At 60.1% G+C, this 23,167-nt stretch overlaps 1 protein-coding gene across 11 annotated transcripts in view; it reads right to left on the bottom strand.

The window, feature by feature from the left end:
* Nucleotides 1-23,167, bottom strand: part of DAB2IP (DAB2 interacting protein) — a 188,371-nt gene that overhangs the window by 10,989 nt on the left and 154,215 nt on the right. For 10 of the 11 annotated variants that reach the window (XM_078436529.2, XM_078436527.2, XM_078436532.2 and 7 more), the window contains 10 exons: nucleotides 16,373-16,526; nucleotides 14,697-14,795; nucleotides 13,322-13,876; nucleotides 10,251-10,395; nucleotides 10,016-10,160; nucleotides 7,557-7,793; nucleotides 5,735-5,936; nucleotides 3,866-4,044; nucleotides 1,073-1,961; nucleotides 202-354 (listed from right to left, as the gene is read on the bottom strand). In XM_078436529.2, the coding sequence (XP_078292655.1) occupies nucleotides 202-354; nucleotides 1,073-1,961; nucleotides 3,866-4,044; nucleotides 5,735-5,936; nucleotides 7,557-7,793; nucleotides 10,016-10,160; nucleotides 10,251-10,395; nucleotides 13,322-13,876; nucleotides 14,697-14,795; nucleotides 16,373-16,526 (2,758 nt within the window). The remainder of the gene's footprint in view (nucleotides 1-201; nucleotides 355-1,072; nucleotides 1,962-3,865; nucleotides 4,045-5,734; nucleotides 5,937-7,556; nucleotides 7,794-10,015; nucleotides 10,161-10,250; nucleotides 10,396-13,321; nucleotides 13,877-14,696; nucleotides 14,796-16,372; nucleotides 16,527-23,167) is intronic. The other variant, XM_078436528.2, reaches the window with a different exon arrangement.

The raw sequence follows: 23,167 nt of genomic DNA, 5'->3' as shown, positions 1-23,167 counted from the left end.
ATCCTCAGCTCTGAACTAAGCCCTTCTTGCTGCTTCTACTTCCAGATTCCACTGGCTGCCGTCCTCATGGGGGACCAATGGTTGAGAGAGGACTAGCCATACACAGGAAGAAGCAGCACCCTTCATTCAGCGCTCAAGGGGAGAGAATGTTGTCGGGCAGGCAGCCCCGCCCTGCCCCACACTGCCAGGGTCCGGCTTTACCTTTTCTGCTTGGCTGAGCTCCTCCTTACTCCTTAGCCTATCCCTGTGGGGGGGGTCTGGGCCCAGGCCCTCGTCTTCTAACAACTGCGCGTTCATGGTCAAGAGCCAAGCGGCCGTGCGGTCCAGGGCATTGGGGCTCACGGGTGAAGGGCCCTACAATGAAACACAGCCGTGAGGGGCTGGAGGGAACAGGGGGGTGGGACGAGGTGAGTCACGGGGACAAGTGGCTCAGAGGCATGGCAGGGGCAGGGGGTTTCCAGCTGGCCAGGCGCCTACCGATACCACCCCCAACTCAGGAACTCCCATTCTCGACGGCGGCCTGAGGTGGAGTCAAGAGCCCAGGTGGCCCAAGCACCCCTCTCTGCCGCCCAGGTGAGAGCAAGTGAGCTCGGCCAGGCAGATGGTCATGCAAGTCACAACACATCTGTCCCACATACTGTGTGCGGCCCCAGGGTGACAGGAACACCATTCGCCCCAGCAGCTGAGCCCTGGAGGCCAGCTGAGACACGAAGGTGGGGGGGGTGGGGGTGGGGGGGACGTGCTGGGGGTCTGGTTGACTCCTACCCTGGGCAGGGCTTTATCAGGCCTCCAGCTGGAGATGGATAGAGCCCTCCCTCCTTTCTCTCCCCGACCCCTGCTGCCCTTGGGAGAAGTGGCAGAGAGACCCTCAGGCCGCGCTGTCCCTGATTCAAGGACTCGGGCGGGGGCCAGTGGCCCCCGGGGGAGGGGAGGTGGTGTGCGTGGCAGGCCAGCGGGATGGGCCACGTGCGGCATCACTCAGCGTGGGATGGCAGCTGGGCACAGGTGAGATGACCAGGAGGAGCAGCGCGACATGGGGGATGATGGCCCGCCCTCGGACGACAGCACTGACCTGCTTGTGCACCGCGCGAGGCTTCAGCTCCGGGCTGTCACCCTTGGATGAGGACGACGGCTGCCGGAGCCGGGCTCCGGGGCCAGCCCAGTCAGGCGAGGCCGACGCCAGCGGTCCGCTCGAAGGCCGCGGGTACTGCAGCGTGCTCAGCAGGGCGGGTGGCGTCCGGCCACGGGGCGCGGGGGGTGGTGGTGGGGGCGGCGGCGGCGGCTGGTCGATCCTCCGCTGGGGGCCGGCGCTGTTCTGCCGTGGCACCGTGGGCTGCCCGCCCTTCTCAGTCAGTGACACCTGCCGCCGCGCCAGCTCCCCGGGCCGCCGTGCCAGCTCCTCGGCGGCACCGCCGAAACTTCCCAGCTTGGCGGCAGCTGCCAGCTCCTCACTGTTGCTGTGGGAGCTCAAGGAGCTATGGCCCTCGGAGCCCGAGTCACCAAGGCCGCGGGGCGAAAGCGGCAGGCCCGCCGCCATCTGGTACACGGGGTTCTGGAAGGAGAGCGGCGCCAGCAACTGGGGCCGGCCGGGGGCGCCCTCGGAGGTGCCCGGCGTGGTCGGCGTCTGGCCCGCCCGCCGCACCGTGGCCAGCCCCGCCAGGCTCGCCGGGGCCGCCCGGGCCGGCCACCCGGCCACCAGCTGCGATGCCGGCGCCTGCCCGTCGGCAGTGAGGGCGTCGGGGCCCGCCGGGGAGCCAGCCTCCCCGTCCAGCGTGCGGGCATCTTGCAGGTCCACCATAGACAGGCTCTTGCCACCATTGGCCATCTGAAGATCAGGCTCGTTGGCTTCCGAGTAACTCGAGCTGCGGGCAGGTGAGGGCTGGACCCCGGAGGACCTTGTGACAAAAAACAAGTCCTTGTTTTCGGGGGTTGGAGACGGTAACCGGGTGAAATCTATCAGACTGCAGGGAGACAAGCACACACAGGGAAAGAAGGGGGAAGAGAAGAACTGTGAATGTGGCCAAGGCGGGTCCAAACCGAGCGCCCCGCCGACCTGCCAGGGCCTGGCAGCCTGAGGCAGGGCTGGGGAGGAGGGAAGATGGGGTGGGGGAGAGGAGGTGCGTGGGCTGCAAAAGTGGGAGAGGCTGGGAGCGGTGGCCCAGCCGCAAACCAAACCACAGCCCTGGCAGCTGACCCCGGCAGAAGCCCCCACGGGGACTGAGTGGCCAGGGTGGCCGTTCCTGCACAGAACCTCTACTCTAGGGGCCAGCGCTGCTAGTTCCAGGTCAGGCTGTCTGGTACGCCTGTTCCTGGCTCAGCTGCATCTTGGGACACAGAGTGCTGGGGCCTGGAGTGTTCTGGGAAATTCCCCTTAGCTAAACCCCAACCCACAATGCAGTGGCTCTCTGCTATCCAAGGGTCCTGCACTAAGAACTCTGACTTCAAAGCCGCAAGGGCCCCTGCTGCCTCTTCCCTCTCGTTCCTCACCAGACTGATAACCAGAATGGGGACCCAGTGAGCACCCCCCCCCCCCCCCCGCCTCCTGCTGCCACCTTTGTCTGACTGGCAGGCGGGGGCTGGTGTTCCTGGCAAAAACAAGGACTCAGAGGAGGATCCAAAGGTGTGACTCAGGCAGGGAGGGTCTGCACCTGCAGAGGCGGAGCCGTACCCACCCCCAGTCTTCCAGCCTCTTCCCTGGCCCCTCCCCGGAAGCCCACTCCTTAGAAGGCACAATGTGGGGGGTCAGGTCCGCTGTGGAGGGAAGGCTGGGGGAGGTAAACAGGCTCTGAGCGGGCAGGGGTTTCAACAACGGGGAGCCTGGGATGGAGAGGAAGTGACAAGTCCCAACTGATGGAACTTGGGCGGGGCAGGCTGCAGCCACTCGGCTGGACACCGGCAGGCAATGGAGCCGGAGAAACCCAGACCGGCCTCAGGCTTTGGCTGTCGTGCTACACACGCGGTCAGGTCTCCTCAGAACCCACGCGCCTGGCTACCTCTTAACCAAGGTGCGTCCCCTTCCACCTGACCTGCTCTCCTTCATCTGGCAGGTTGTGTGAACGGACCCCCCGGGCTCAGCGGGAGCTGGGAAGCACCCCCAGTCCTGTGTACCACACACCCTATTCTGGATGTCCGCGCCCTCGCCTGCTTACGAGCCCGCTGCCGTTGCCACCTCAGAGCAAGACCCAAGTCCCAACTCTGCTGCATAAGCCTTACCAGCCGGTCCAAGATGCCCCCTGGGAGGGCAGTGTGTGAGTGGGGCACAAACGGTTCACTACACATGCCAAGTCTTTCAAAGGAATGTCCTCATTTTGACATTAACATCCAAGAACATTCTGCCTCCCTGTCCTCAGTCTGAGGGCGGGGCCTCAACACCTCTCCTAGTTTCTGGAGCGCCCAGCCTCAAAGCCTTGCAGAGTGACCCAGACTCCTGCTGAAAACACATACACTTGAATGCCACTCCTGGAGATTCTGATTCAGACCCAGGAAATACCAGAAGAGGTATTTTTAACACACACCTGGGTAATCTAAAGGCATTTGGGACTAGTGATCGTTCTTCAACAGAATGTATTGTCTTTCTCCAAGCCTTTGTTTGTGCTAGTTCCTCTACATAGAATGCCTTTTCCACCCATGGAAATGTTGCTTTTCCTAAAAAGCCCAAAACACGTTACCTCCTCCAAGAAGCCTTCCCTGATTTTTCCCAAATGGAGGCTCACTGCCTACAGCCTGCACAACACATTTCAAGTCTCAAGTAGCTTATTTTATAAACGTTTGTGTAGACATCCTCCTCCCCAGTGGAAACTGCAGGCAGGTTGTACCTTGTCTACACGCGCACCCCACAACAGCCGGTACACCTGGCCTCTCTTACCCAGAGAGATCATTCTCGATCACCATCTTCTGCAGCCCGGCCGAGATGCTGCTACTGCCAGAGCCAGGAGTGGAGGCCAAGTCGTTGGTCCCCGTGAGCTGCCCACTGCCTGGGGTACTCAGTGCTGTGTGGACATCCCTCAGGATTCGAGGCAGGGGTCCCAGTTTGGATACAATGTTCTGCAAATACACAGCAAGTGGCAGGTGTGACCTGTGGGCGCCACTTGGGGAGGCCAAGTGCACTGCACCTGCTGCGGTTCAACACTGCTGAGGAGCCACTTGGAAAGGCAGGCCCTGCCCTACCCTCCCCACCTGTCAGACCCAACAGAGCTGGGAAGGAGCTGGAAAGCCTAGGAATCTGCAAATGAACATTTTTCCCAAGCCCCCCCAGATACTTCTGGTTGGGGGAGGGGGGGCGGGTGAGAGGCCTAAAGGGAGAAATGGTGACCTAGTCCAAGCCTTCCACCTAAGAACATCCCATCTCCATGCCCCAGAGAGGGGAGCCCACGAGGAACCCCAGAACTTCCCACAGCAACACCTCCCTATCCGAGAGACTTCTGGGATTGGCCTTCTGCTTATGCACTGGCTTCCGTGGTTTTGTGCAAAAAAAGTGTGAAAACTCATGCAGTCAACAGCATAGACTTGAGAGGCAAACACCTCGATTTCAAATTCTTGCTGCACTGCCATCAGCTGTGACGGTGGCTGCCATCTCCTGTGCTTCCTGCCTGCTTGTGCAGATGTGGGTGTCGGAGGCAGGCACGGGACGCCGTAAGCAGTGGCAGTTAGAGTGACTGGTGTTGGCAGCAGTGGAGAAAGAGAGGGCCTTGGCCCCACTGCCGTTTCCTGCCCTGTGTCTCTTGAGCCAAAGGGGAGTGGGTATCAGCGAACAGACACGACCGCAGCAACAAGACGCGGGGATTAACCCGTGTGTCCGCAACAGGGGCTAGTGAAATGTGTACTCCTATGCGGGACAGCCTGCGGCCATCCGAGGGGCCACAACGGCGGCGCAGCCCCTAGTGACACGGAAAGAGGACAACAGAGCCAGGTGAGAAATGCACTTAGCAGTGCTCACTTCAACACAAACAAAAACGGAAAAGAACTCTGTGCATGCATGGGTACTTAACACACATGCAGACATATCTAGAAAGCTACACACTGGAGTGCCCTGAGTGGTCACCTCTAGGGAATGGGACGGAACCAAGGAGGCCTTCCATCCCTGTTCAGGCAGTAACCACGTTTGTAAAGTGGTCTCTTTAAGCCCGGGGAAGCAACAGATATTGTGGAAGTGGATCCTGACCGGACTGTTTGCGGTGTGGGCTGGGGCTGCTGGGGCGACAGTGGAACCCCGGGCCACCGAGGGCGCAGGCCAGGCGGCCGCAGCAGGATCAGACATGTCTAGGGAATCAGATTTTCAACTCATGGTCAAGGGTAATTCTGGAAAGGCCTGTAGCTTCCTGCCTGACGTGTGGAGGTGCAGCATCTTCAGTGTCTATCTTTTTCACATCAGTGGCCTTAAAACCTAGAACGAGGATATTTTCAGAGAAGCAGCTAAAGATGATCACGTTTCTCACAGGTAGGGGGCACACCTTCACACACTCAATGCTGAGTGTGGACAGCTAAAGCCCCCGTGGGCAAAGTGGGCTCCCGTGGCTGGTGCTGGTAACTGAATGGGACACTGTCCATCAAGGGAAAGGGGCTCAGGGACCCTGAGGGCAATGCTCACAGGGCCTGGGCTGGAACCTTGGGCTCTGGCACCCAGGCAGGCGAACACTTTGACCCCCACAGTTAGTCCAGAAGGAGGGGCAGCCCTGAGCTCTGCAGCTACCTCTGGCCCGGCTCTGTCCCCCCTGGAGCCCGTGGGGCCAGGCACCTGCTCCAGCTGGCTGACGGCCTCCCAGAGCAGCGAGTGCAGGCTGGAGAGCTCGCGGCCCAGGTCGATGTAGCCCTCGAAGCCGGCCGTGTTGGAGACGGTCTCGGGGTTGGAGATCTCCAGCAGGAAGCGTTGCATGTTGGTCCACTCGTGCTCCAGGAACTGGTTCATGAATGACATGTACTCCTCCTTGCTGCCAAACCTGGACAGAAAGCAGAGAGGGTAAGTGTCCCGGGGCCGGTCCAGGAGACCCCCTTTGAGTCCCCCAGCCCCCACTGTGGCTGCCTCTCCCACCACTCACTCCACCAAGCCAACACATCTGCTCTGGCTCAGGGCCCTCGTTCCCGGCTGAGGCCGGAGACCCTTTCCCGGACCTCTCCTCACAGGACCAGAATGTTCTGTGGCCCTCACTCCCCATTCACTGCTGGTCAGTCTCCTTCCCTCTTTCTTCCAAGTTTCAATGGCTTGGTGTGCAGGTGACTTTTAATGCACACTCTCTCTGCTGAGCTTTCAGGCGTGTACAACCACAGGCACCTCCCCTGTCCTCAGCCTGGCCGAGTCTGGCCGACTCAGCGCTGTCACCTCAAACCCATGCCGCGCTCCTGGGCTTCCTACCTAAGTAGGGACACCGCTGTCCCCCAGAGAGCTCAGCCAGAAGCCTGGGGGTGGCCAGCTTCTCCCTCTTCCTCCCCACCCGGCTAGGCCTGCTGACTTTACCTTCCAATCACCCCCGACCTTAGCTGCTCCCCACCCCCCAATACTTCCACGGCGGTTTCTTCTGTGGGAGGGAACCACAGCTGTGCCCTCTGCCCTGTCTCTCTGCTGCCTGCTGTGCTCTCTCCAGCCCCCATTCCCCATGCTGTCAGGCTGACCAGTTCAGGACCCAGAACGGACGAGGGCCATCCTCCCTGTGGGGGACCCACTTTCCCACCTGAACTTCAAGATCCCGCTGTCCTCTTGGGTCTCGCACCCCTCTTCTCCGGGCCTGCCATGTAATGACTCGGGAATGCCACGGTGCCTCATCAAGCCAGCACACGGGCCTCCCGGGGCCTGCCCCACCTCTGTTCCTGCTGCCTCTCCGTGAGCAGGTGACTGCCTCCCCACCTTCCCGGTCCTGACACACAGCAGGGGGTGCATCTCCTAGGAGGACAGGGCTGGGGCCCTCCTAGGAGGCCTGTGTCTCTATCACTGCTCTGCTGCTTCCTGCCCTCTCTCCCTGATCAAATGTGGGTCCAGGAGGCTGGAACCAGATGTGACTCAGAGCCCAGCACAGAGAAGGCTTGCAGCACGGCTCTGTCCACACTGTGAATGAGCCCTTCCGTTTCCACCCACTCGCTCTAGGGTACAGTCAAGAACACTGAAGCGCCTTATAAGCAAAGACATTCTTCACAGCATCAAACAAGGACAGTCTGAAACAACCTGAGAGCCCAACCACGCAGGACGGGTTAAGGAAATATGGGCCATTCTCCCTTGAAGGCATGTTAGTCATTCATCGCAAAACGAGGCTTATGAATGTTAAGTACACGGGATAATCCTTATGATAAAAATGTTAGTTCAAAAAGCAGAAGGAAAAAATATCTCCTTTTCTCACCTTTGAAAATTAAGGAAACATACCCAAATGCCATGTACTTTTTGTAGGGGGAGGATGGGAGGTGGAGATCTGATTTTGAAAGAAGGGGAGGAGAAGAGCTGAGGAGGACAGGGACAGAAGCAGGGCCTGCCGTGCGGCCCCACCCCAGGGCAGACACACCCACGGCCTGTCCCCAGGGCTCCAGCGGATGCCCACGCCTGGACCCTGGCCGTCCGGGCTCACGGCACTCACTTGGCGAAGTTGGCCAGGTTCTGGGTAACCTTGGCGATGAGGGTGAGGGTGCGGGCAGTGCGGTCATCGGGGTACTCCTGCAGCAGGTTGAAGAGTGAGGGCGACATGATGGCAGGGCAGAGGAAGCGCAGAAACAGGGAGGCGCTGATGAGTCGCTCGCTGATGTCAGGCCGGCCACGGCTGCTGCACTCCTGTCGCCATGAGGCAAATACCTCTTTCAGCTCCCGTGGGAAGACACTGGAGGGACAGAGGAAGGTGGGCCAGTCATCGGGCAGGGGGCTAGGGCAGGAGGGTGCAGAGCAGGGACCTGGTGCTGGGTCTGATGGAGCCCTGGATTCCAACGCCTCCACCGTGATGGCCTGTGAGCTACTGAGCACAGGACTGCAGCACGGCAGCGAGGGCAAAGGGAGAGCCTGGCCTAGGGAGCAGGGACACGGAACCCCAGGCAAGGCCGTGGGCTCTCTACAAATGGGCCGAGAGGGGATGGGCGCAGGCACACAGGAGCCAGGTCTCGGTCCCAATGAGATTCGACGGCAATGGCCAGCTCCTGGGCCTGCCCCGGGGCTCCACCCTCTGTCCCAGACACCAGGCACGAGGATCTCGGGGAGAGTGAGGAAAACACGACTGGAACAGACCACTGCCCCTTGGATGCCATCACTGGCTGCTGAGACTCACTCCCTTTGCTTGAATATTATAGGAATGAGACATTTTCAGAAGAGCTCCAAATGATCAAGATGGCAACAGGCTAATCACAGGATGAGAACACAGCTCCCGCTTTCTAGGTGGGAAGGGAAATGGAGGAAGTGACCTCCCCAGGGGGTCCAGTGAAGGTGGGAAGGGTTCCCAGTACCCCACTGGGGGCTCTCTCTGCCAGGCACCCGCAGCCTGCTGCAGTCAGGCCCCACTGGCCAATCTTTACGTGGTTTTCCTATCTTTTCACCCTGACAGACATGCCTCCCACCCTGGGGCAGTCCAGGCCCCAGCACTCTTTGGACTCTATGCCTGGCTCTGCCACGGACTCAGGGTGCTCTGAGCAAGTGCCTGGCCCTCCCTGAACTTCATTCAGTCCCCTCATCCTTACACTGAGAACAAGGTCGGCCCTGCCACATTCATAGGACCATCTCAAGTCCATCAGACGCCTTGATCAACTCCGAAGGCTTTTGCCCAACAAGCCCAGCACCTGCTCAGCAGGCTCTCTGCAGTGAAATAACAAGAACATGCTACAGACAGTGACAGAGGAGCAGAGCAGGACACGACCTTAAGCCCTGACCCTCAAATTGCCTGGCACAGGACTGGGCAGGGGGCAGGTGCTGAGCGATGACATCTATCGATGGCCTTGTCCAGGACAGAAAGATGCCTCCGGGCCTCGGACAGATATCAGAAAGAGGAAATGGAAAATGGCTGTCTATGGATATGTTTCCCTGTGTCCCACGCCCAGTCTGCCCTGGGAACTGGGCGGGTACCGGGTAAAAGCACAGCCCAGCCCAAGGATGGGAAGTATGTTCCCAAAGAGTTCAAGGCTGTGCCTCTACCCCAGGCCAGGGGTCATTTCTGGCCCAGCCCGAGGGGCCAGGATGGACCTAGGTGAGCACCTTGTGCAGCCCAGGGGCAGAGGGACCTGGTAGAAGGACATCCACTCTATGCGCTCTGGCTATTCCCTCTGTCCCCTTCCCAAGGCTGCTGCTAACCTAGCAGGCCTGTCTCTGCCTGTTTTTTGGGAGTAGCAAACCATTCCCGGGCCTTCCTGGGTCCAGCCCTGAGCCGGGGGTATCTGTCTGCCCCCAGGGTGCTCCAGGTACGTGCGGGAAATGGATCTGGACACAGGCACAGTCCCACTCTGATGGGATCAGGGCTGTGACAGCGGGTGCCGGGAGGAATGAGACAACTGCGTCTGATACCATGACGGGCGGTGACAGAGGGAAGCAGGCACAAGGCCTTGAAGCAGGAAGGGAGGGAGTGTGTGGAGGTGAGGTGTGGGGTGAGGGAGACCCTGCCAAAGAAAGGAGTGAGGTACGGTAGGTGCAGGAGGGTGTCACCCCTGTGGACAGCTGAGGGGTCTCACCTGAAGCTGTCCACCTGCCCCACGTGGGTACCTGAGCAGGGCCGTCGGCCTCGCTCCTAGTGCTGCAGCTCCAGCATCAACGACAGTGCCCGGCACATGGAGGGTGCCCGCTAAGAAGCGTGGAAATGCACTGCCGTGTCCTGCATATGTTCTGGGACGCTCCCTTACATGAGCGAGCCCACAAAGGACCAGGACGGGGCCCGGCAGCCCATCAAGACTCCACTGGGCCAGGCAGGGTGTGTCATTGTGCCCTCCCTGCGTAACCTCTGCTCCGTCATTTAGAAGTCGGGGAAGACGGAGCCTAAGGGCCTTGCCGAGCACACGCACACTAGCACGGCACCCAGCGTCCTGCATGCAGGAAGGGAGACACAGGGGTGGGGGCCTGGACGGCACTGACCAGTAGGAGTTGATGATCTTGCAGAAGGCTAGCTCGCAGCACATCTTGAGGTTGCCCTGGTGCTCGGGGAGGTCGGCGGCCGAGCACTTGCTCGGGTCCACTTCGCAGTTCTCATCCGACTCGTACAGAGCTTTGATGAACTCACCTGGGGCCAGGAGGGCAGGGAGAGGGAGTGAGGGCCCGGCAGGCACAGCCCATGCCCTGCCCACCTGCCGGCCCCACGCCCCACCCCTACCTAGCGCATCTTGCAGGTACTTCTGGCCCACCAGCTTGAGGTACTCCTCGATGGCCTTGGTGGCCAGCGTGTTCTCCCGGAAGATAAGGTGCTCATTGTCCCCACAGCGGTCCACCTCTGACATCATCAGGTCTGTCAGGAAGTCCTGGGGAGGCGGGAGGTGAGGAGAATGGACATGAGCAGGCCTGCAAGTAGGACCCTAAGATCCCAGACCCGCTCCCCAGCCAGAAGTGCCTCCTTCTCAAGGCTGCTCCACTGCCACGCTGCTGGTGCCCACCCTGGAGGGGCTGCTGGGGGCGCGCACAAGGCAGCCTGTGCAGGGGAGATGCCTATAGTTGGTGAGAGCTGGGTCTAGGAATAGGGAAGGCAGGCCTGGGCAAGAGCACGCAGAGCCATGAGCCAACTGCACCATGGTCAGGTCTGCTGGACTCAAACCCTGTTCAGCCCTGACCAGGCCTGGCCAGGTCTCCCTTCCCATCACCAACAGCGCCGAAGAGGACAGACAGGCCACCCTCCCTCTGTCATACAAGCAGCTGCCACTATCTACCCACCCGTTACTCTGAGGGGGTCTCCCACCCCAGAAGACCTGTTCTATGCAGCCCCACAGTGGGGAGTTGTCCAGATGCCCTAAGGCAGTGCGCCAGGGCCCAGATGGCGAGAACACGGCCCTCAGCTTAGGTGGGAAGGCGGCCCCTCACTGCTATGGGTCCCAGACTTTCTGGAAGGCAGCTGTGAAACTGGTGAGCCTGTGGGTCCTGTACACAGTGTCACGGGAAGACCCTGGGAGGAGCCTGAGCCCACGCACGCCCTCCTGACTGCAGAGATGTGGGCAGTGTGAACCTGCCTCTCTCAGGAGCCCCTGCCTCCTCATGCCCTCAGCCAACCCTGTGACCTGGGGGAGGGAAAGAAGACAGGCAGGGAATCAGAGACCCGGGGTAGGGGGGAGGTGACGAGGCGGCAAGGAGGCCGGTGTGGGCCAGGGTTTCTGGGGCTCTGGAAATTTCTCACTCCATTATGTACAACTTTGGGCCCTCTGAAATTGAAAGTGGACCTTAGACTACAGAATTGAGTTCTAGGCCCAGGAGACCTACTGGCCAATGGAGAAAGGGTGGGGGCTGGGGGAGGGAGTGGCCACTGCCTCTCTGGGAACCACACAGCCTGAGGACCCCTTCCTGTCCTACAGGCAACCCAGAGAGCCCCTTTCTCTGAACACACAGAGCAGAGGCAAGTACTGCATGGAGCCTGGTGGCTCCACAGGGCTTCTAAACACCTGGGGTGGGTGCCAGGCCCAGGCTGGGATGAGTAGGAGCTCTTTAGAGCTAAAACCCAACGAGGCATGGAACAGGAAAGTGACCTGCCTGAGCCCACCCAGCTATCAGGGCCGGATCTGCCTCTTGTCACATTGAAAGGAGTGGGGATGACGGGGAGAAGGCCTGGGAACCCAAGGACAGGGACTCTGAAAAGACACAGCCCAGGAAAGCAGAGCCCGGGGAGCGGGCAGGAAGGTGCGGAGATGCCCGCTCACACAAACCTCACCTTGGGACTTCGGGGCCCTTGTCAGACGCTCTGCTTCTCACCAAGAATGTCCCTTTGGTTCCCAAGTGTTCAGATAGAAGGGGCTCATAAGCACATGGCCCTAGCACATGAGTTACTTTCTATGCTTCTGCCTATTGATCCCCCAAGGCCCACTGAGGCGGCTGGAGCCTGGCTTCCAACTCCCTCCACAAAGCACCGTGAGCCCCGAGAACAAAGGTCACTGCAGATGGAAGTCGGCTTTCCAGGCTAGCCCAGCCCTTGGGGGTCAAGTACCGAAGGAATAGACACAGCAGCAGAAGAGGTCTCCCTTGCTCCCTCTCTGGGGGCCAGGGACTCCCTCAGTTCACTCAGTTTCCCAGCAACCCCCAACACTGACCAGGAAATTAAGGACAGTATAGCCAGAGCCGGTCCAACCTATCAGGTCTGCAGCTGGGGGTGGGTAGAAGACAATGAGGCCTCCCTCCCCTTATGGAAAGCACAGTCAGGAAGTCCCTTTCCTTGAAGGACAGCATGAGTCCAACAGGCAGGGGGGCTCTGGAGGCCTGAAGAGGGCCACAGACTTCCGGGAACAGATAAGAGGATAAGGGGCCCTAATGGAGTCATGTGCCTGGGTCCCCAGCCTGTGTCTCCCCTGTCCTGAGACTGAGAGGGCTCAGGACCCTGACACACGGTGGTCCCTCGTCTCCATCACAGGCTAGTTGGTCCTCAAACCACACCATGTCCAGAGGGCAGAGGCCCAGTTCCTTCTTTCTTGTCTTAAATGTAGGTAAGAGATTCATCTTTTATTCTCCTAGGACACAGGCCAGCATGCAAGGCCTTCTGCAATGTCCAGTCCTTCTCCACTGCATCCCCTTAAGGCAACTCCCACCAGGAGGGGACGGGGGGAGCCTTCCTGAAGGAGCCTGTCTCCAGAACTAGGTGGGAGGGACTGAAGCATGGCCTGGAAGATAAAAAGAGGTGGGCAGAAGCCCTCCAGGAGGGCTTGCCCAGATGGCTACGGGACAATCCCTGTTCTGGAGGCCATGGGACCAGGGATGGCTGTCACCATAGCTGGCTGGTTGCTGCGTGGAGGCAATACACTGCGCTCTGTGTGTGAGTCTGTGTGTCTGACGTGTGAGGGCTGCGACAGGTGGTCACTTGTGGGGATGTCAACTGAACTCTGTCTCACTGGACGTGTGTCTGGGAGAGGCTGGCTCCCCTCAAGCCTTAGACGCCAGCCCTTGGGTGCAGCGGGAAGGTTCCTAAAACCCACTTCCTCACTGTAAGCCACAACCCCACCCATCGGCTCCATATGTGTGTCAGCGATCAGCTCCAACCACGAGGAGGAGGAACAAGAACCCCCCCCCCCCCCCCCGCCCGGCAACTCTATGACACAACTCTTGGGTTTAGGGAGCCCACCTGGCTGCGACGGGTGCTTCTGTTAGAGCTGAAATCACGGACTCGGACACGGGGGGCAGCAGATAACCTAGTGCGCATCCCAGGCCTCTGCATGGGGCCACACAGCGTGGGGGACCCACCTGCGCCCACACACGCACCTTCACCTTGCCCGTGCTCTGCAGGATGTGCACCAGGGCTGATGCCATCTCCTCCTTGGTCTTGGCGCTGAGGATGGGCTCGAGGGCTGCACAGAGCCCCAGGTAGTGGTTGGTGATGTGCTCGGCAAACTCCTTGTACATCTCCATGGGCAGGATGGTGACGGTCTGGTAGCGAGCCTTGATGCGGATCATGGGCCCGGGGCCCTTGCCGCCCTTGGGGTTGGGCGTCACCACCGGGTACCACTTCTCCACGAACTGCCGCCCAGCCACCGAGGCGGCAGGCAGGCTCACCAGGCCCAGGTAACTGTTGCGCTCCTTCTTCTTCTTCTTGTCAGTCTCCCGGTACAGGTGGACGGTGACGGTGCGCAGAGGGGGCAGGTTGTGGAACTCGAAGTGCTCACCCCAGAAGACATTGTCCGTCTTGAGCTTGCCCGTGGTGCGGGCGTAGAGCACGTCGTCCAGGCACAGCTCACACAGATACTTCTTCTTGGCCGGCAGGTCCTTGGCCTCGATCACCCACAGCTTTAGGATGTGCTCCACACGCCGGCTGTTGTCCTGCACGTGCACAAAGGGGCCTCGGTCACTGGGGGGGCAGGGAGAGCGTTCAGACGCAGGAGGGGCCCAAGCCCGACACAGGACAGGGGTGAGGCAGGGACCGCTCGGAGCCTGGCGGACAAGGGGCTGGATCCCTGCTCTGTCTCGTACGAGCCCACTGACCTTAGGCACATGACTTAACCCAAGCCTTGGTTCCCTTTCCTGTGAAACAGGAATGAAACAGAGTAACAGATCGAGTAAGAGGTTTGCACAATGCCTGGCACATAGCAGGTGACTGTGCCATTCACCAGCTCTTCTGGAGTTTGCTGGTCTGTAACGTCACTTAGGAGGTGACCACTGCTAAGGCCCCTTCCGTAGTGAGGTCATGGTGACCAGGGCTCAGCCCAGCCCCAAAGGCAGCCACAGAAGCAGATGATTATAGGAGGGGATCCAGGGACCTGACGGGGGTGGCTTGGGGGCACACCTGCCTAGGTCAGTGGTGCTCCCCTGAAGGGGACAGATGTCTAAGCTGGAACTGGATGCGTAGGGAATCAGCCTGGGGAAAGGGGGACATCCAGGCAGCAGAATGCCAGCACTCAAGTCCCCAACAGCCCAATGCTCAGTTCTCTGGCCCAGCCTCTTTAGCATGTGGCTCGAGTCAGTCTGGCCAACTGGAGCTCCTCCCTCAGAGCCCAGCACCTACTGCTCACCTGGGCGCTGCCTCCACCCCCCATCACAGCCCACATCGGAGATCCCTGCCTCTCCCCTCCTGTCAGCGTCTAGGTCCACTCTGGGTCCAGCCTCAGTCCACCCTACTTGGGGACTGGGGACACAGGCTTACCTTGTTGGGGTGTACCGCTCGCCGAAGGTTCTCCATCCACTTATCCCGCTCGGCTGCCGATCGGCAGGAGAAACACTTGCTTCCTGATGACGTGGTCACCTGTGAGAGACAGGCAGGACCGTGTCACAGGGGAGGGAACACAGTAAGGCTGGTATGACGGAAGACCTCTGGGCCCTGGGCGGGTGGACTATGGCCACCAGGTCTGAGCCACAGCCACAGGGCAGCTCACCCAATGACCACGTTTGCAGGTGATCCAAGGTCCCAGAGCAAGTCAACAGCAGGACAGCGGAGCCCTGCGCCAGTCGGTGCCTGGTCCCCACTCCCCACCCCTGCCTCAGCGTCCCCGTCCACAGGAGAGCATCTTTCTGGCTCCAACCTCACTCTCCCAGAGATGGGGAGAGAAGGTGTGGGCCCCCTGCCCGGGTCAGAGGGCAATGCTCAACTCGGACCTCCCCCCCTACAGGTAAAGCCACAGGCACCGAGGAGACAGATACAAAGGATCACCTCAGTCCTTAGCGGCTACCTCTGACAGTTCTCTTTAGCCAAGTGGCTAAACTTGGTCACAGAAACTTAACATTTGGGGGACAACACTGGAGAAATAAAAATTGCACTGTCTAGATGTGCTGGGCCCTGGGGTCCTCCTGTCTGAAACCCTTACCCTCCTCCCCAGATTCCTGCTCCTCCTTCAGTCCCATCCAGGTCGGGGGGCCCGACCCAAACTGCTCCCACTCTGTTCCTGCTGTTCCCTGCTGTCCCGGCTTTGTGGGGGAAACCAGACTCCTCACCCAGCTGTTCAGGCACTCCCTGCTGTGGACAAGCGGGCAGGCACCATCTTCAGCCTGTCCCAGGCAAAGAAGTCAGAGCCCGGCCGGTCCAGGCGTCTTGAGCCAGAAACGGCACCCAGAGGCCCAGAGCTCGGGGCAGGTGCGCCAGGCAGCACTCCGCCTCTTCCCCGGGGCCAGGGGGGCCCCGGAGGTTGTCCCTGAGTAGCTGATTTCCATCACCAGGCGAATTCATTCCTCTACCAGAGAGCTCCCCTAATTATGCAAGACAGTTGGGGGTGGGAAGCTTCCCAGAAACAGAGGTGGGAAGAGAATATGAATAATTGGAGAAGCAATTAGGAACTCCCAGGAACACCTGCAACATTAGCTACCATGGTCTTGGTTTGGCCTCAGGCTTTTGTGTGGCTGCTGACATCGTCCTGCCCACTCTGGGCCTCAGATTCCCGATCTACGATGAGGGGGCCCTGCACAGGTTGGGTGGCTGTCCCCCTGCTCTCAAACTTGGGTCACAGAAAGCTAGGGGAGGAAAGGTTCTGGCTCTCATTATACAGAAGGGGAGACAGGCCCAAAAAAGGGGTACTCTCTCCTACCCCACATTGCACTTGAGGGGTTTCTGAGGAGGAGTGAGCAGGCTCTGGGGGCTTAAGCAATTCTATACAGGCCTTCACTCCCTTCACCCACTGGGGCCTCATGCCGTTGCACATGGGAGACAGTGCCGGGCCGTGTACAAAGAGCCCACGGAGCGGGAACAGAGCCCCCCATTTCCCAGCTCCACCCGGTCTCTTAGGAGCCAAAAGCGCTGGGCAGATTCCAGCCTGGCCCCAAAGAGCCTGGCCTTCACCAAGGCCACAGAGCAACACCAGCACCCCACCTTGCTCCTGCAGTGGGACCCACCTCGAAGCAGTAGTCCTGGCCCAGGATGCTGCTGTGCACCGGCTTGATGACCACCTCCTCCTCCATGCTGAGGTCCAGCGCCTCTACCGCGCTGCTGGGGCTGAGCAGGGACTCGTGGGAGCGAGACTCCTTCAGCCTGGGCATCAGATGGGACCTGGGGGTGGGCGGTTCTTGTGTCAGGCCCAGCCTGCTGCTCCCCTCCCTTCCCCCTTCCCCGGGGGGCCTGCCCAGACCTCCCAGCTGGAGGCAGTCACTCCTCCCGGGAAGGGGGGACTACAGCGCTGGAGTCACAGACACCCGCCAGGCCCTCTTGCCCACGGCGGGACTCCGGGAGAGTGGCTCAGCCTAAGGGAGCAGATGCCAGAGGATCAGGCCACCACTCAGGAGCCAAATGTCAGCACCGAGTGCTGGGGTAGGTCCTGGCCTTGGAGACCCATGGGACCCATGCGACCTTCTCTACCTCCTCTCCTCGGCCCTGGTCTCCCTCCAAGACCAAAGTAGTCACCCATTTGTCTAGAAAGTCACTGTCAACAAAGCTCTTTCTCACACATCATCCCACTCCCCCCACCAGTCCCACTCAGGGCAGGAGAGCCACGGGGACATCCGCTGCTCCCACCTTACAGAGGAGGACCTGGGGCTCAAACGGGAAAGAATACCACAGTCTCCGCACAGTACCTGAGACACTGAGACTCAGACAGGGTCCATGTCCCGGAGCTTGGGGGCCCAGGCCAGGCTCAGTGGGCTCGACACAGGCATAAAGAGCAGAGATAGTTGACATCATCTGGTGCCCAGGAGGAGCCCAGACTAGGACGGACTCTGACAGACCCGGCCTTGGACCTGGGCCCACTGCTCACTTGCTGTTCCCCTTTCTGAGCCTGTTTCCTCAGTACATCACATGGGAGGTACCTCAGATGGCACCCACACCAGGGCTTGGTAGAGTCCTTCCGAGAGGCGAATGTCCCTTCCAGAGCCAACGGCACACGGCAGTGTCCCACCAAAGCCCCCTCCCACAGCTGTGGCCTGAGGGCCAGCAGGCTTTCTAAGCCCTTCCTGGCATGGAAGCCGGACAGGTCTTGCCCCTACCCCTGTCCACAGCACAAACCCCTGGGGGGCTTGGCCCACCCAGACCTCCTTCCCCCAGCACCCTCTGCCTCTCAGCTCCTGGCCTCCAACGGCTCCAAGCTCAAGCCATCATTCTCTCCCTGTCTCACCAAAGACCCTACCTCAGGCCAGGAAGGTCCGGCAGAATCACCAAACACTTCCTGCGGAGCACAAACCTGGTAGCCCGTATCTCCGTGACCACTGGAGGTAAGCCACTGGGGTAAGCCCCGCTATGTTGGGGCTCAGGAATTCAGAGATGAGCTGGACGGATCCTGCCCAGAGGCCCCCACAGGCTGCAAGAGGCCACCGTCCACACCCCAGACTCGAGGTGCCCATGGCAACAGACCTCTCTAAGACGGAGTTCTGTGCTAGGCACTGCAGAGGAGTCAGAGCCAGAACTGGGACCCCAGCCCACAGGGACCCCACAGCCTGACCCAAGAGGCCCAGTCAGCCCCGCCCACCCCCCCGTGCCTAGAACGAAGCTGGCACAGGGCAAGGCTCAGGTCCCTCAAGCTGAACTGACGCATTCAGGTAGGACTCCTGAGAGCTTGAGGAGGGTGGCCGGACCAGAGGGAAGCTGTGAGGCAGGCTGAGGTCAGGTTAGAGCCCAGCCAAACCCTCACTCACGTGTGGAACTCGGTGAGGCCCGAGCCTTTCGGCACGCCAGCGACACCGCCTCCGCTCCTCCAGCTCTCTCTCTCTGGAGGCAGCCCTCACAAACCTGCACTGTGGCCACCACCCCACTCAGTTCTGGGTGCTAACAGAGCTCCCCCGGCCCTGCTCCAGTGGCCTATTCACCCCCATCATAGCACTGACCTAGGCGGGGGGCGGGCTTGTAGTCCCCTCAGCTGCAAGACTCTACCTCGGGCCGCCCCCCACGCGAGGCAAACTCCAGGCCTCCCTCCCAGGATAGGGCTTCATACCTCAGTGCAAGAGATGCCCTGCCCCAGGTGCTGGAATAGCCACCCTGCCTAGGAAGGGCTGGGAACCACAGCACCCTAGGCTTGCTGTCCAGGGCTTAAAACCCAGCTGGCAGGCTGGGACCGAGCTGTTTTCCGGCCCAGCCTGGAAATCCCTGCCAGGTAAGGATGCTGGGAAGGCAGAGTAGGGACCCAGGATGTACAGAGGGAGGAGCTGGTGTCCTAGGGGGCTAGGGCCCCCTCTCGCCTGAACAAGGTGGCTGGGGAGAGGAAAGGGAGGCATGGTTCAGTAGACTGGCTCTGCCAAGGGAGAGCCAACGAGGCTCTGGGTTCACAGCCCAGGAACCCAGCAGGCCCAGCCCAGACCCCAAGCAGCCAGATCCTGGAGCCTATGGCTGCACAGCCCTCCTCTTTCTTCCCTACCACCCGGTTCCATAATCACACCCCAGCGGGCCCAGGCCTCCCTGGGAAGGTTCCTGGCTGAACAGAGGGCTGTGGGGAAACTCACAGTAAAGGCATCCTGACTGTAGCTGGGCAGCTGTGACCCTCCCAACCTCCTGTGGGCTTCTCCAGGCTGGGGGACCCAGAACAGAGGCCGAACCCCTTGCACCCGAGTTGACTGGGAGGGGGAGTCGGGGCAGCTACTCCAAGGTCTGGCAGGCTATTTCTGCACCGTCTAGAGGGCCAAGCTCTAACTGCTGGCCTGTGGGATGGGGGCAGGGCCAGTGGGCCTGTGCTCCCTGATTCCCATGCAGACACGTATCCTTCCCGCTCGGCCTGGAGCCCGCCCGTTCCTCCTCTCTTCCCCACAAGGCTCCTGGCGAGAGAGAAAGGGGCACATGAGGTCCAGAGGGAGTTGTTCTTCTGTGACCCTGGTGGGTAAAATGTCCTGGCAGAGGTGAGTGTGCCCCTGGTGGTGGCTATAAGATGACCGGGTTTCGGGAAGGGAGAGTGGTCACTTGGTCACTTCCTCAACCCAAGAGGATCACCAAACGGCCTAAGAACCACCTCCTCCAGGAAACCAGCCTTGACCCAGGCCCACAGGACCCCCAAATACCCCCACACCAGCCCACCCCATCAATTACTCAAAGCAGGCCTTTACCACACCATTCCTTTGCCTCATGTCAGCACTGGTAGGCCAGCATCTTGCTTACCTACAGCCTCTGCCTTCCCAGGCTGGGCAAAAGGTTCAATAAGGCAAGGAGGGAGGGTGGAGGGTACCGCAGACTTCCCAGGCCCTAAGGGGGCAGCAAGTAGGCACGGACTCCCTACCCAGGAAGCTCAGGAAAAGGAGGTGATCAGGTGCTGGCCGCTGCCTCGCTCCCACTCTACTCCCAGGAGAGAAGGGCTCCACCCACAGGCACTTGCTTTTTCACTCTGCACAGGGCGCTCAGCTGCTCACTTTGGCGTCCTTTTTACCAGGAATATTCATCTACTCATTTCCCAGAAAGGTAAGGGGTTCAGGAAGCAGCAGTTACCTGATGTGTCCAAAGCCCCTGCTAGGACGGGGCCCTGGTTGCTCTGGGAGCCCTGACCACGGCTGCCTCATGTGGTGTGGGGGGTCCGGGGCCTGATGCCATTGTACACAGGGTCTCTGTGTCCCCCAACCCCTGCATCAGGTCCCTTCTTGTCACTCCCACTGCATGGCCTCCTCCTGTGGTCCCTGGAGACCAGAACCACCACACCAAGCAGAGCCAAAGGCCTTCCCACGTCTGCAGCCCAGGAGCGAGCTCATTCTCACAACAACCCTGCCGGGCATGCCACATGTCTACACTGGGCTCCATGCACCCGGCCCTCCTCACCAGGGCAGAGCTGGCACCCCTGGGCTGTGCCCACAGGAAACATCACACATATCCCTTTGATGAACCCTCACAAGGCCAAGAGACAGATACTGAGTTCACCCCTACTTTACAGGGGAGAAACGAGCCTGCTCGAGAGGGCAGCCCCTCTCCACACCTCATCCCCCTGGGGCCACTTCTTTATCCGGAAGAGGAGGGTGTTATTTCAAACAGAAATCAATAGTAATGAACATGCACTTAAAAGGTGCTGTAAAGAGGATTTTTCAGGGAGACCCATCTCTCGGGCCTTGGAGTCCAGAAGATGCGGTTTCTGGTCAGGACTGCATGGGATTCAATGCCAGCCCCGCTGGCCAGAGCCCACCTGCCTGTTCCACCTCACCCTGGGCTGCTCTTCTCGACTCCCACAGGCAGGCCTCCAGGTATAGGCTGTCCCCTCATCCTAGCCGACCTTCAACTCTTGGCATCAGTGCACCCTCCTCCACGAAGCCTTTCCGGACTCCTCAGAGACAGCAACCTTGTACGTGGTCCCAGAGCCTGAAAGTCATCAGGCTATGCTGGGAAGGTCTCTCGTGACCCTCTTTCTGCCTGGCAGGGGGCTCCTAGTAGATAGGGCGGGGTCTGGCTCAGCACCAAGGCTCAGGGCCCTCGAGTTCCCAGACCAAAGTCCCAGTATCCCAGCAGCCAAGGTCAGCTAAGCTCCGGGAAGGAGGAGGAGTCAGCTAGGATAAGGACAATCCTCCCCGGTGACAAAGATGAACCCAGCTTTGGTCATCAGGGCAGCTGCCTGCTCACCCAGTACCTCTGAGAAATGCCCCTGCTCTGGCTTTGTCCAGGTATGGGGGGCTCCCTCCACGTCTCCCAAGGCCAGGGGTCACTGCACCCTCCATGGCTGCACCCCCCTCCCCACTGTCCCATCCCTCCGAGACATCCCTGAGTCCTAGACACAACTGATTCTCTAGACTCTAAACAGACCCAGGGGATTAGAAGCCCTGGATCCCCTCCCCAACCAAGGCCAGTTGCTCGGGCCTTTACCTCCATCGCATGGAATCCTCATACTTCCTGGCAAGGGGATGGTGCCATGGTTCCCAGACCATCGATGAGACAGCCAAGGACACAGGGTAGGGAGACCTGCCCTGGACTCCTCTGCTCCAGAGAGCTATCTCGGCCAGGGCCCGGGGGGCAGTGCGGGAGGGCCTCCCCACTGGCCGCCTCCACCTAGACCACAGCGGCAGCCTTCCGCCGGACAGGCCCCTCTGCCGTGCCCTCACAGCCCAAAGAGAATCAAGCCACAGTGCTCCAAGCTGGTGTTGAGCCCTCCCTGAGACGCCCCTCACACCACACCCAGACAAGTGACCTAGACTCTCCTCCCCAGCTGGTCCCTGCCCTGCCCTGAACCCCTTCCCCCTCAGGGCCTTCGCCAGTACAGTTTCCAGAAGCCCCTACCACCTCTCCCTGCGCCCCTCTGCCTGACGAAATCCTTGTTTCTCAGCTGTCAAAGCCCAGCCCGCATTCGGCCACCACCACCGTGCCACTCCGGTCTCCCGAGGCAGACAAGGGCTCACACCCAGGCCACGTGGCCGAGCCCCGTGCCACACCACTTGCCCACCTGTCTCCTCACCTAGCTGTCAGGACAACCACCAGGACTGAGGTACCGCACCCCAGAAGGACAGGGTGGGTGAGACTCGAGTGAGCCAAGTGAGACTCGAGCCCCGTCCGGCAGAGTCTTAAGGCTGGCTCGATCGGTGCCCCCATCCCTTCTCTGTCACCCCCAGGCTGCCGAGCAGCCAAAGGCCACGGGCAGCCGACCTGCTCACCATGACCCACTCATTCCAGGTCCGGGAGGAAGAGCCAGGGGGGCTGGCGAGGGTGGGGCAGCCCCTGCCCAGGAAACGGGCGAGGGAGCCCCTGCTAGAGATACAGCCAGGCCCCACAGCAGCTCATTGTGAGGGCTGGGGAGCAGGAACAAGAGGACATTGTCCCAGCTCCTGGGCCACTGCCTTATCTGATAGCCTTCCAGCCAGCCCACGAGCTGTTTTTCAACTCCAGCCTTTTTTTCTCTTCAAAGGTTACTGACACAGAAGTTTAGCAAATTCCCCATTATTTCAAGGAGGGAGGAGACCCACAAACAAAAACTTGCGATAATTAAAAAGCCCTATCTGACACAGGGAGGACGTTCTCAGCTACTATGGGAGGGGGGAAGGGGGGGTGCGCGGGGAGCTGAGAGGTTGTATAGCCTGGAAAATGAGAGGCTCAGAATCTCTTTCCAAATCTCAAAAGGGCAGAGAGAGCTGCCCTGCATGCCCCCACCAGAGGGCAAAGCCGGGCCCAGGAGAAGCCAATCGTAGCTCAGGCACAGCTGACCCCAAATGGGTCAAGCTGGTTTGGTTTTGGAGGAGTGAGCACCCTGTCTGTGGGAGTGTGCAAGCAGGAGCTGGGAGCCCCTTTAGACATGCTGCGGAGGGGATGCCTGCGCTGCTAGACGGCTGCTGGGTAACAGGCCAGGTGCACAGGTAGGCAGTGGAGTAAGGCCCAGGGGCAGACACACATATACCCTCCCCACCCACAGCTGGGAACAGGGAGGAGGGCAGGAGGGCCTGGTGTCACCAGTGCCCAGCCATTCCTCAAAAACCACTCAGCCTTGATCATTTGTAAGTCATTCAACTCTCCAGGCCTCGGTTTCCCCATCTGTAAGTGGGGAGAGTGACATACATTCCTTACAGGACTGTTGTAAGGATCAAGTAGGAGTGCAGGGGAGGGGCGCCCGGGGGGCTCAATGGGTTAAGTGTCCGACTTTGGTTCAGGTCATGATCTTGCGGTTCATGGGTTCGAGCCCCACACTGGGCCCTGTGCTGACAGCTCAGAGCCTGGAGCCTGCTTGGGATTCTGTGTCTCCCTCTCTCTCTGCCCATCCCCCACTCTGTCTGTCTGTCTGTCTCTCTCTCTCTCTCAAAAATAAACCTTAAAAAAAAAAAAAG

The sequence above is a fragment of the Panthera onca genome, chromosome D4 (genome assembly GCF_046562875.1).
Source record: "Panthera onca isolate mPanOnc1 chromosome D4, mPanOnc1 haplotype 2, whole genome shotgun sequence".
Lineage (NCBI taxonomy): Eukaryota > Metazoa > Chordata > Mammalia > Carnivora > Felidae > Panthera > Panthera onca.
This window is presented reverse-complemented; position numbering and strand designations above follow the sequence as displayed.